General features: G+C 43.5%; 1 protein-coding gene across 1 annotated transcript in view; it reads left to right on the top strand.

Annotated features, from left to right (window-relative positions):
* pcsk1 (proprotein convertase subtilisin/kexin type 1) overlaps nt 1–14,209 on the top strand; it is an 80,865-nt gene that overhangs the window by 19,661 nt on the left and 46,995 nt on the right. The window contains exon 4 of the mRNA XM_033017305.1: nt 1,870–2,016. Coding sequence (XP_032873196.1) covers nt 1,870–2,016 — 147 coding nt within the window. The remainder of the gene's footprint in view (nt 1–1,869; nt 2,017–14,209) is intronic.

Here is a 14,209-nt window from a genome sequence, read left to right as displayed (position 1 = left end):
CAGAGAATTCCACACATTCACAACTCTCTGGGTGAAAAAGTTTTTCCGCATCTCAGTCTTAAATGGCCTTAAACTGTGACCTCTGGTTCTGGACTTCCCCAACATCGGGAACATTTTTCCTGCATCTAGTTTGTCCAATGCTTTAGGAATTTTATATGTTTCTATAAGAGCATATGATGCATTCTGTTCCACCAATATATTTCTAATCTCTCCCACTAAACAATTGTTATGCACAAGTTTTATATTTCAATTTCCTCCAGCAGACAATAATGTGTTTGCTGATTGTAGTTGCTTATTTCTAGTGGATTTTGCCGATTTTTGACTTTGCTTTGGACCTCTTCTTGATATTTGGAGTTATTGACTCTCTCAACATGAAGAAAATGTAACCACATTTTGAAGACAAATTCAGATAAAATTTGAACCAAATTAGCTTTGGCTTTATTTCTGCACCAATGTATTTAACTCAACAATGATCAGCAGCAAGTGCACAGATTTCAGTGTCATGCGTTAAACAACACCAAAAACATGCAGTGGCGAGTGCGGTGATAAGTATAGGATTGGTTTCTTATTGAGTAAAAAAAGATCTATAATATACTTAAATGTGAAATGGGAAAGTAAATAATCCTACATCCTGAAAGAATCATCTATCTAAGTCCATCAGAGCGGAGATGGGTGAGTCATTCTTCCTGGTAAATTTGAAGAGATCAAAGTACATTTTTGTAACCTATGATTCAACCTATGATTCAACAAGCTCTCAACAGCCACCCACAATTTTCAATTATTTGTCTACGAATTAAATGTTTGCTGCTCAAAGCTGTTAGCTAAAAGAAATACCCACAGTTGACAGATGATACTTGCTGCAAAAGATAAACAAGGTGCCAAACTCATTAGCAAATTTGCAGATGACACAAAGCTGGGTGGCAGTGAGAACTGTGAGGAGGATGCTATGAGAATGCAGGGTGACTTGGACCGGTTGGGGAGTGGGCAGATGCATGGCAGATGAAGTTTAATGAGGATAAATGTGAGGTTATCTACTTTGGTAGCAAAATAGGAAGGCAGATTATTATCTAAATGGCATCAAGTTAGGAAAAGGGGAAGTACAACGGGATCTGGGGGGTCCTTGTACATCAGCCTATGAAAGTAAGCATGCAGATACAGCAGGCAGTGAAGAAAGCGAATGGCATGTTGGCCTTTATAACAAGAGAATCGAATATAGGAGCAAAGAGGTCCTTCTGTAGTTGTACAGAGCCCTAGTGAGACCACACCTTGAGTATTGTGTGCAGTTTTGGTCCCCTAATTTGAGGAAGGACATTCTTGCTATTGAGGGAGTGCAGCGTAAATTTACAAGGTTAATTCCTGGGATGGCTGGACTGACATATGCTGAGAGAATGGAGCAGCTGGGCTTGCACACTCTGGAGTTTAGAAGGATGAGAGGGTGGGAATCTCATTGAAACATATAAGATTGTTAAGGGTTTGAACACGCTAGAGGCAGGAAACATTATCCCAATGTTGGGGGTGTCCAGAACCAGGGGCGACAGTTTAAGAACAAGGAGTAAGCCATTTAGAACGGAGACAAGGAAACACTTTTTCTCACAGAGAGTTGTGAGTCTGCGGAATTCTCTGCCTCAGAGGGCGGTGGAGGCAGGTTCTTTGGGTGCTTTCAAAAGAGAGCTAGATAGGGCTCTTAAAAATAGCGGAGTCAGGGGATATGGGGAGAATGCAGGAACGGGGTACTGATTGGGGATGATCAGCCATGATCACATTGAATGGCGGTGCTGGCTCGAAGGGCCGAATGGCCTACTCCTGCACCTATTGTCCATTGTCTAGTGTCTATTGTCATAACATTTTTACATCTCACTCTTTCTAAAGCAAGATACCAGGACTTCGTCATCTCTCCCAAAACTGGATCTTCATGTTATTCCAGTGTGGAAAAAAGGGATAACTGGCAAAGGAATCGTGCTCACTGTGCTTGATGATGGGTTGGAATGGAACCACACAGATATCCAAGCAAATTACGTGAGTAAAACTCAATGGAATATTTTTATACTTATTTTATTCCATGGTTAATGATCTTAGCTGAAACCATGGTATGGAACTCAGTGACGCTTTATGTAACCTCAGCTTTGATAGATATCAGATGGTCATAGTTCACAAATTCTGCATCGTGATTTCCAAAATGTCGCTTGTATTCTCATTGTTGATTACATTCCTACTTTATGGAACCATTGATTTTGATGCTGGATGCAGAATCACATATTTATGCAGCAAAATTAAGTTTATGGATTGTTCATCTTCATCATTAAATATAATTTAGTGAGTTGAGTTGATAGTGATGTCAACAGACTGGGGCTGAATATTTGGATAGATTTAGGTTAGTTTTGTTTAGTTCAGAGATACAGCGCAGAAACAGGCCCTTCGGCCCAGCGAGTCCGCTCTGACCAGCAACCCCTGCATATTAACGCTATCCTAGACAGACTAGGGACAATTTACATTTATACCAAGCCAATTAACCTACAAACCTGTACATCTTTGGAGTGTGGGAGGAAAACGAAGATCTCGAAAAAAACCCACACAGTCACGGGAAGAACACACAGACTTCATACAGCCAAGCACCGTAGTCAGGATCGAACCCGGGTCTCTGGTGCTGTAAGCGCAGTAAGGGACCAACTCTACCGCTGCTCATCCGTGCCGTCCTTTTACATTCCAATATTCTAGAACTTAAATATCATGAATATGAATTCTAAATAAATAGGATCTAGTGTGTGGACAGTGCAAAAAAATGAATTACCATTCAGGCACATTCTTCTGCACACTGGAACTGTTTTAAATATAAACTTACTCCACCATATTATGGTGGGGTGCCGCAAGGCTCAGTGATGGGACCCCAGTTATGAACAATATATATTAACGATTTAGACGAGGGAATTAAATGTAACATCTCCAAGTTTGCAGATGACACGAGGCTGTGTGGCAGTGTGAGCTGCGAGGAGGATGCTATGAGGCTGCAGGGTGAATTGGATAGGTTGGTTGAGAGGGCAGATACATGGCAGATGCAGTACAATGTGGATACATTTGAGGTTATCCACTTAAACATGCAGGTATAGCAGGCAGTATAGAAAGCTAACTGCCTTAATTGTGAGAGGATTTGAGTTTAGGAGCAAGGAGGTCCTACTGCAGTTGTACAAGGGCCCTGATGAGACCACACCTGGAGTATTGTTTGCAGTTTTGGTCTCCTAATTGGAGGAAGAACATTCTTGCTATTGTAGCGTAGGTTCACCAGGTTAATTCCCGGGATGGCGGGACTGACATATGATGAAAGAATGGGTCTTGTATTGACTGGAATTTAGAAGGATGAGAGCGGATCTTATAGAAACATATAAAATTCTTAAGGGATTGGACAGGGTAGATGCAGGAAAAATGTTTCCAATGTTGGGGGAGTCCAGAACCAGGGGTCACAGCTTAAGAATAAGGGGTAGGCCATTTAGGACTGAGATGAGGAAATACTTTTTCACCCAGAGAGTTGTGAATCTGTGGAATTCTCTGCCACAGAAGGCAGAGGAGGCCAATTCACTGGATGTTTTCAAGAGAGAGTTAGATTTAGCATTGCATGTAAGAATGTCTACATTATATCCAAAGGAAGGACTCAAAGCATTTTATAAGGCAGTAGATCTGGAATGGACACTGAGCAGAAGAAAGAGGAAGAAAACTAACTGGGTCAGGGAATACAGAGCCAAGAATAAACTTTCAGCACTGATCATCAGCTAATAAACCAGCATGAAAATTAAATCCCTCTCTATGTGTACTGCTAGAAGTGAACATATAGATAAAAGATCATCATAAAAGTACTATGCCTTTAGTTCTTTAGTCTTTAGTATGTCTTCACCATAAAACTGCGAGTTTGGCCACTGCAGATAAGAGTTGTTTGATCTTGAACCACACCATGACTAAAGGGGCTGCCCCACTTGGGCGACCTAATTGGCGAGTTTAGAAGAGTTTGAAAAAATGTCATGTTGAAGACCTCCTTCAACAATGTAGAAGACCTCCTTCAACCTCCTTCGACTATGTTGAACAGCTTCGACTAGCTACGACTACCTTCGGGAAAATTGGACACCGAATAGTGGAGAGTGAAGACGACCTCTTTCGATCTCCTTCGACCTCCCTTCGACTGTGATGAAGACTATCTACGACCACCGTCGACTACCTTCGACTACCCTCGATTACCTACGACTAGCATGCCGACCTACTACTGACTACTACGACTAAACCTACGAGTAAAAAAAGTATCGATTTATTTCCATGGCGACCTTTTTTTACTCGCGGGCATTTTTTAACATATTGAAAAAACCGCCGTGACCTAGCTGAGGCCTCGAGTACGCAGAGACCTCTCTCGAGCACGAAGGAGAGTTACGAAGACCTCCTACGGCCTCGTGTCGACCATGCTGTGAGTACGAGTCGAGGTCAAACTCGCCAGAAGTCGCGGATTAGGTCGCCCTAGTGGGACAGGCTCTTAAAGAGGAGAGAAACTGCAATACTGTATGTTTATTTTGACCTTTCTTTCAATTTATAAAACCAAGTTCAGCAGGCATTATTTCAATGGATGGAAATAGACATTGCCATGTTTTCCCTCTGCAATAATCATGGTGCTATTTTTAATCTAAGCTTGGAAGAGGTTATAGGTCATAAATATGTCACCCCATCCCCTCTGAGCTTGCTGCCCTTTGTGGTTTATGTTGCAATTTCCTGGTTAGGTTACATAAATGTTTCATTCAACTCACGTAATAGTTTGGAAAGGCACGTGGTGACTTCATGGAGAAAAGGCAGGATGTAGCCTGTGCCTATTTTCGGACTGCTTGATTTTGAAACAGAGCCTCAAGGATGACTGGAGATATATGGCCTTGACATATCATTATATGTACTATATCACTAGACCCACTTTACTTACATTGTTTATGTCCTTTGAAATTATGAGTAACTCATTTTTAATACATTTTATTTATTTCAGCATGTCAAAAATCTAAAACCATAGGGGACAAATAACTTAAAAACACATTGTTAAGTGTAATATTAAATGGACTTGATACTTGATATTTGTCACAAACAATTTATTTATATAGATAAAAATTGAGGCAATGGCAATTGCAGTATTGTTCTTTCCACATATGTTGCTCCACTTAGAAATCCATCGAGTTAGAAATGCCATGCTATAAATAATGTGCCTGAAGGAAAGTCTGGGAGTATAAACACATGAAGATGTTGGCATTTTTCACAACAATTTTATTTTACAGTGGATTCTAACAGTAATGAAGCAAACAACCTTCTAAACTTCATTAGACAAAACACTCCAATATGTACTGGGATGTTTCTTTGACAAATGCTCCACATTGTGTATTGTAGACTGATTAGTGTTCAGATGCAGACCCACGTCATTCAGTCCCTAAAATAGCTCAGGGTGTCTCCAAGCGTAAGCGGAAGGTTCTGCCCACAGAAGGACTTTGACAGCCAGTGAAGCCGCAGCCCTCAGGCTCGTTGGCAATGTGCAAATGTTCAAATTTCAAATATTCAAAACACACAGACACTATTGAAAATAAAAATAACTCAGACTTATAATCGATTTAATTATATTTAATGAAAAACTAAAATGCTCAGAAAGACAGATTAAATTAATTGAATTAAACCAAATGGAAAGGAAGTTAACTTTCATTTACTGTTCTGTGGTTTGCCAGATATTAACCATATAACCATATAACCATATAACAATTACAGCACGGAAACAGGCCATCTCGGCCCTACAAGTCCGTGCCGAACAACTTTTTTCCCTTAGTCCCACCTGCCTGCACTCATACCATAACCCTCCATTCCCTTCTCATCCATATGCCAATCCAATTTATTTTTAAATGATACCAACGAACCTGCCGCCACCACTTCCACTGGAAGCTCATTCCACACCGCTACCACTCTCTGAGTAAAGAAGTTCCCCCTCATGTTACCCCTAAACTTCTGTCCCTTAATTCTGAAGTCATGTCCTCTTGTTTGAATCTTCCCTATTCTCAAAGGGAAAAGCTTGTCCACATCAACTCTGTCTATCCCTCTCATCATTTTAAAGACCTCTATCAAGTCCCCCCTTAACCTTCTGTGCTCCAGAGAATAAAGACCTAACTTATTCAACCTATCTCTGTAACTTAGTTGTTGAAACCCAGGCAACATTCTAGTGAATCTCCTCTGTACTCTCTCTATTTTGTTGACATCCTTCCTATAATTGGGCGACCAAAATTGTACACCATACTCCAGATTTGGTCTCACCAATGCCTTGTACAATTTTAACATTACATCCCAGCTTCTATACTCAATGCTCTGATTTATAAAGGCTAGCATAACAAAAGCTTTCTTTACCACCCTATCTATATGAGATTCCACCTTCAAGGAACTATGCACAGTTATTCCCAGATCCCTCTGTTCACCTGCATTCTTCAATTCCCTACCATTTACCATGTACGTCCTATTTTGATTTGTCCTGCCAAGGTGTAGCACCTCACATTTATCAGCATTAAACTCCATCTGCCATCTTTCAGCCCATTTTTCCAAATGGCCTAAATCACTCTGTAGACTTTGGAAATCCTCTTCATAGATAGATAGATAGATATAATTTATTGCCACACAACCAGGGTTGGTGGAAATTTGGGTTGTCAGCAGCAGTACAATGATAAAGAACACACAATAAAACTGTAACACAAACATCCACCACAGCATTCATCACTGTGGTGGAAGGCACAAAAATTTGGCCAGTCCTCCTCCTTTTCCCCCCGTGTACAGGACCAGAGTCCAGTCAGTCCAGGATCGGCTCTTCCTCACCGGAGACCGCGGCTTTAGATTGTTGTAGGCCGCAGGCCGGCGGTCGAGATTTAAAGTCCCCGCCGCAGCCAGAAGCACCGTAGACTGCAGGGCCGGCGGTCGAAGCTCCCCTCCAGGGGTGATGGCAAGTCCATGCCGCACCCGCGGTAGAAGTTGGCCGCGGGCCGGCAGTGATGGCTTCTTCTACCCCCGGGTCCCCCACGAGGGATCCCGGGCTGTAGACGCCGCACCAGCTGGAGCTCTGCAGACCGCGACTTCAGGCTGCGACTTCAGGCTGCCGGCTGCCCCGGGCCAGCGAAACGGAGCGCTCCCCTCCAGCGAGCCCCAGCGAGACGCCGAGAGTCCACGCTGCGCCCGCCGCTGAAGCCCCGGGCGTGTCTCCGGGAAAGGCCGCGTCGATCCTTGATGTTAGGCCACGGGGGAGGCGACCTGGAAAAAGTCGCCTCTCCATGGAGGAGGCGACCGAAGCGGTTTCCCCCTCACCCCCCCACACCACCCCCCACACAAAACACACGAAGGAACATTAAATACACACTTTAAAACATACTAAAAAATTTAAAAAAGCTGGAAAAACTGACGCGCTGCTGACATGGCTGCACACAGAGGAGCGCCCCCTACACACGTCATTATCCACAACACCCCTTATCTTGGTATCATCTGCATACTTACTAATCCAATTTACCACCCCTTCATCCAGATTATTGATGTACATGACAAACAACAAAGGACCCAACACAGATCCCTGAGGCACCCCACTAGTCACCTGCCTCCAACCCGACAAACAGCCATCCACCATTACCCTCTGGCTTCTCCCATTCAGCCACTGTTGAATCCATCTTGCTATTCCTGCATTTATACCCAACAGTTGAACCTTCTTAACCAACCTTCCATGAGGAACTTGTCAAAGGCCTTACTAAAGTCCATATAGACAACATCCACTGCTTTACCCTCGTCAATTTCCCTAGTAACCTCTTCAAAAAATTCAAGAAGATTAGTCAAACATGACCTTCCAGGCACAAATCCATGTTGACTGCTCCTAATCAGACCCTGTTTATCCAGATGCTTATATATATTATCTCCAAGTATCTTTTCCATTAATTTGCCCACCACTGAAGTCAAACTAACAGGTCTATAATTGCTAGGTTTACTCTTAGAACCCTTTTTTTTTCTTCTTTATTTATTTATTTTTTTTTAAAAATTAGAAGTACGGTAAATTACAATAACACACAACACATATATCTTAATACATTTTTTGTACCGCTTCATTTTTTTTTTTTTTAAAGCTTTAAGAAAAAGATAGAAGTAAGGAAAGTAAAGAAGGTGCGCAAGAGTTGTGAAGTGCAGGAGAGTGTTGGGAAAAGAAAGCCCCTTAGAAAAGAAGTTAGAGAAGGAAGTAAAGTAAGAAAGTAGACCCTAGAAAAGAAAGAAAAAGAAAGTAAGGACAATCGCTCTATTATAACATTAAACTCCGCAGAAAGACTACCAACCAAGTCTGTTTTTGTTGTTTTATCTCCCAATGCCAGGTCCTGATACCATTTATTTATTTATTTATTTTTAAAATTACTATTGCACCTCATGCTTGTAATAGGTCCATAAACGTAGACCACGTCTTTTGGAATTGGTTTGCTTTATCTGCTAAGAGGAATCTCATCTCTTCCAGATGTAATGTTTCAAACATATTTGATATCCACATTTTTATTGTTGGTGTGGGCTCTTAGAACCCTTTTTAAACAATGGAACAACATGCGCAGTACGCCAATCCTCGGGGACTATTCCCGTTTCTAATGACATTTGAAATATTTCTGTCATAGCCTCGGCTATTTCTACACTAACTTCCCTCAATGTCCTAGAGAATATCCTGTCAGGACCTGGAGACTTATCCACTTTTATATTTTTCAAAAGTGTCAGTACTTCTTTTACTTTGAAACTCATAGTATCCATAGCTACTCTACTAGTTTCCCTTACCTCACATAATTCAATATCCTTCTCCTTGGTGAATACCGAAGAAAAGAAATTGTTCAATATCCCCCCCATCACTTTTGGCTCTGCAGATAGCTGTCCACTCTGTCTCTCCAATAGACCAATTTTATCCCTCGTTATCCTTTTGCTATTAATATAGCTGTAGAAACCCTTTGGATTTACTTTCACCTTACTTGCCAAAGCAACCTCGTATCTTCTTTTAGCTTTTCTAATTTATTTCTTAAGATTCTTTTTACATTCCTTATACTCCTCAAGCACCTCATTTACTTCATGCTGCCTATAATTATTGTAGATCTCCCTCTTTTTCCGAACAAGATGTCCAATTTCCCTTGAAAACCAGGGCTCTTTCCAATTTTTACTGTTTCCTTTCAACCGAACAGGAACATAAAGATTCTGTACTCTTAAAATTTCCCCTTTAAATGTCCTCCATTTCTCTTCTACATCTTTCCCATAAAACAAAATGTCCCAGTTCACTCCTTTTAAATCATCTTGCATCTCATCAAAGTTAGCCTTTCTCCAATCAAAAATCTCAACCCTAGGTCCAGTTCTGACCTTCTCCATAATTATATTGAAACTAATGGTATTGTGATCACTGGACCCGAAGTGCTCCCCAACGCATACCTCCGCCACCTGCCCCGTCTCATTTCTTAACAGGAGGTCCAGCACTGCCCCTCCTCTAGTAGGTACCTCTATGTATTGCTGCAAAAAACTATCCTGCACACATTTTACAAACTCCAAACCATCCAGCCCATTTACAGAATGTGTTTCCCAGTCTATGTGTGGAAAGTTGAAATCTCCCACAATCACTACCTTGTGCTTACTACTAATATCTGCTATCTCCTTACATATTTGCTCTTCCAATTCTCGTTCCCCATTTGGCGGTCTATAATACACCCCTATAAGTGTTGCTACACCTTTCCCACTTCTCAGTTCCACCCAAATAGCCTCCCTAGATGAGCCCTCCAATCTATCCTGCCAAAGCACTGCTGTAATATCTTCCCTGACTAGCAATGCAACACCTCCACCTCTTGCCCCTCCAATTCTATCACACCTGAAACAACGAAATCCTGGAATATTTAGTTTCCAATCACAGCCCTCCTGCAACCATGTTTCACTGATCGCCACAACATCATACTTCCAGGTGTCTATCCAGACTCTAAGCTCATCCACCTTTCTTACAATGCTCCTAGCATTAAAATATGCACATTTAAGAAACCCCCCGTCTCTTATTCTCTGTTTATTTCCTTTTTTTTCTTTCTCCTCTTGTGTCCGAGTGCTTCCCTTTTCTGCTTCCTGCCTCCCATTCTGTCTACTAGCTTTCTCTATTTGAGTCCCTCGCCCCAACCATTCTAGTTTAAAGTCTCCCCAGTGGCCTTTGCAAATTTCCCCGCCAGGATATTGGTCCCCCTCGGGTTCAAGTGCAACCCATCCTTTCTGTACAGTTCCCATCTTCCCCAAAAGAAGTCCCAATGATCCAGAAACTTGAATCCCTGCCCTCTGCACCAGTCTTTCAGCCACGCATATATCCTCCACCTCGCTCCATTCCTACTCTCACTGTCGCGTGGCACAGGCAGTAATCCTGAGATTGTTACCTTTTTGGTCCATTTCCTTAACTCTCCTCCCAACTCCTTAAATCCTCCCTTCAGGACCTCTTCCCTTTTTTTACCTATGTCATTGGTACCTATATGTACCACGACCTCAGGCTCCTCTCCCTCTGATTTCAGGATATCTTGGATGCGTTGAGACACGTCCGAGACCTTGGCACCAGGGAGGCAGACCACCATCCTGGTCTCCCGACTGCGTCCACAGAATCGCCTATCCGATCCCCTAACAATAGAGTCCCCAATTACTATTGCCCTCTTCTTTTTTCCCCTACCTTTCGGAGCAACAGGGCCGGTCTCTGTGCTGGAGGCCCGTCCGCTGTTGCTACCCCCGGGTAGGCTGTCACCCCCATCCGTACTCAAACAGGAGTACTTATTTGCAAGGTGTACCGACATTGGAGTACTCACTCGTTCCTGCCTCTGCCCCTTGCCCTTCCTTAGCATGACCCACATGTCTCTCTCCCGTGGTTTTGGAGTGACCACCTCCCTATAACTCCCCTCTATGACCTCCTCACTCTCCCTGACCAGACAGAGGTCATCGAGCTGCTGCTCCAGGATCCTAATACGGTCCTTTAGGAGCCCCATCTCTCTGCACCTGGTGCAGATGTGGACGTCTGGAGGGCCATCCGACACCATGACCTCCCACATCTGACATCCAGAACAGTACACTGCTCTGGCTGTCATTCTCTCGCCTTACCCTGGATCCGATACCAGTATAATACAATAGAAACTGCTGGGAGAAATCAGCAGGTATCTGACTCACAACAGCTGCTCCCTCTTGATCTTTAAACTGCACCTTTATTATATAAACAAAAAGCACTGTACCTTTAGCCCACTGTACCCTTAGCTCACTGTACCTTTACTAAAGCACTGTACCTTTACTAAAGCACTGTACCTTTAGCCCACTGTACCTTTAGCCCACTGTACCTTTAGCCCACTGTACCTTTACTAAAGCACTGTACCTTTAACCAGAAAGCAGAAATGCTAACCTGAGGTTGCACCCAATCAGCTGCTTCCTCTAGTCTGCTTCCGCCAATCAGCGGCTTCCGCCAGAACCCTCCCTATGGAGTGTGGAACATTACGGATTTTGGTAAAAGCCCTGACCCTCCTCCACTCGCTCCAACGGTCCCGGGCCTCTGTAAAAGCAAGCCCCGCGCTCGATTTATATACTCACCGCCCTGACCCTCCTCCACTCGCTCCAACGGTCCCGGGCCTCTGTAAAAGCAAGCCCCGCACTCGATTTATATACTCACCGCCCTGACCCTCCTGCACTCGCTCCAACGGTCCCGGGCCTCTGTGAAAGAAAGCCTCGCGCCCGATTTAAGTACTCACCGCCCTGACCCTCCTCCACTCGCTCAAATGGACCCGGGCCTCTGTGAAAGAAAGCCCCGCACCCGATTTAAGTACTCACCGCCCTGACCCTCCTCCACTCGCTCCAACGGTCCCGGGCCTCTCAATGAGCTGCTCTCATTTAAACAGTGAATAGTATTCAGGGACTCTTAAATACCTCTGCCTCAAACCTGTTCTTGCAGCTAATCTATTGATATTGCTGCTCCAGTCAATTTTGTGGTGATAAATGGTAGGCCATCACTGATAAGACAACCTGAATGTTAAAGAGAAATGCTTAGACTCTCTCTTGCTGGAAGTTCTTATTGGCAGGTGCTAGGGCAACATGAAAATGTGAGAGAATGATAAAAGAGATGCAAATTGGGAAACCAGAGGAAGTTATATAGGTGGAAGTGGGAAGGGGGGGGGCACTTTCTGGAGTGCTAGTATGGGTGTTGTGGGCTGAAGGGACTGGTTTCCAGGGGTACTAGTATGGACATTGTGGGCCGAATGGATTCTTGGGCTGGCGGCTCAGTCACTCAAGCCTGTGGTGCTGGCAGCTCACTCACTCATGGCTGGTGGGCTGGCAGTTGACTCACGGCTATGCCTTGAAATTCCATTTCAAGCAGGGTGCAAGGCCACCAAATTCAAGTGAAGTTTCATACCATTTCAAGCAGGGTGCAAGGCCACTAAAGACAGCGAGTTGTGACCTCTCCCTCCTACATCTTGCAGAGACTGAGCCACGCCCACACTTCTGGGTTTTATAATCCTTATTAATTATATAGAAGGCAAGGCAACATTAATTAGGCAAGGCAACTTTAATTAGGCAAGGCAACTTTACTTGGGCAAGGCAACTTTAATTAGGCAACACAGCTTTAGCATTTCCAAACCAAAGGCAACACAGCTTTAGCATTTCCAAACCAAAGGCAACACAACTTTAGCATTTCCAGACTGTATTTTCAAACCACATTAAGGGCATTGACAGGCCAGTAAAACCACTCACAGTTCAGTAGACATGTGTTCAGTGTTATTCACAGCTCAGACTGAGAGACGTGACCTTCTTGCTCCCCCATCTTGCAGAAACTGACTGAGGCACTCAACACTTCTGGGTTTTATAGTCCCTCCAGAAGGGGCGTGGCCTTCAGGAGAGAGAATCTCGACATAACGGAGACATGAGGAGTTTTCTAAAATTTAATGCAATAAGCTGGAGTTTTTGCTTTGCTTCAGCACAACAGAATATAGTAGGCATGAATACAGAACAGATCAGTGTGTCTGTATACCATTATATAAATATATACACACATGAATAAATAAACAGATAAAGTGCAAATAAACAGATAATGGTCTATTAATGTTCAAAGTTTTGTTTGTTGAGTTTAATAACCTGATGGCTGTGGGGAAGTAGCTATTCCTGAACCTGGACGTTGCAGTCGTCAGGCTCCTGTACCTTCTACCTGAAGGTAGCAGGGAGATGAGTGTGTGGCCAGAATGGTGTGGGTCCTTGATGTTGCTGTCAGCCTTTTTGAGGCAGCGACTGCGATAGATCCCCTCGATAGTAGGGAGGTCAGAGCCGATGATGGACTGGGCAGTGTTTACTACTTTTTGTAGTCTTTTCCGTTCCAGGGCGCTAAAGTTGCCGAACCAAGCCACGATGCAACCGGTCAGCATGCTCTCTACTGTGCACCTGTAGAAGTTAGAGAGAGTCTTCCTTGACATACCGACACTCCGTAATCTTCTCAGGAAGTAGAGGCGCTGATGTGCTTTCTTAATAATTGCATCAGTGTTTTCGGACCAGGAAAGATCTTCAGAGATGTGCACGCCCAGGAATTTGAAGCTCTTGACCCTTTCCACCATCGACCCGTTGATATAAACGGGACAGCACGGAGGCCTGTTTTCAACAGGTGGAGCCAAGCCAAGGTTATCAGGATGGATTATTGGCATTGGTGAAAAGGCAAACTGAATTCAACCAGATCATAGCTCGACAAAATACCTCTCTCATTCTATCGCCAGCAGAAATTCCTACGTATGATGGAGATCCTTTGCGGTATGAAGCTTTTATAAGGGCATTAGAAGAAGTATTAGAAATGAAAGTTACGGATGAGAAGGAGCGCTTACGATTTCTGGTGAAGTACACGTGTAGATGTTCAGGTACTTGTAGAATGTTGTCAAATTGAGCCAGGCAGCCATGGCTATAAAAAGGTGAGAAGGTTACTTAAAGAACATTTTAGTAATGAACAGAGGATTGCTAATGCATACATGGAGAAGGCCCATGCTTGGAAAGAAATCAAGCTAGAAGATGGGAAAGCATTGAGTAACTATGCAATATTTCTGAGAGGTTGTTGCAGCTCGATGGAAAATCTCAGCCACATGGATGAAATGAATCTTGCGAGTAATACTAGAATCATCATTAGCAAGTTGCCCAGAAGAATGAGAGAAAAGTGGAGAGATAAAGC

Source organism: Amblyraja radiata, chromosome 3 (genome assembly GCF_010909765.2).
Source record: "Amblyraja radiata isolate CabotCenter1 chromosome 3, sAmbRad1.1.pri, whole genome shotgun sequence".
In the NCBI taxonomy this organism is placed as follows: domain Eukaryota; kingdom Metazoa; phylum Chordata; class Chondrichthyes; order Rajiformes; family Rajidae; genus Amblyraja; species Amblyraja radiata.
The sequence above is the reverse complement of the archived record's forward strand: the minus strand, read 5'-3'. Positions and strand labels throughout refer to the sequence as shown.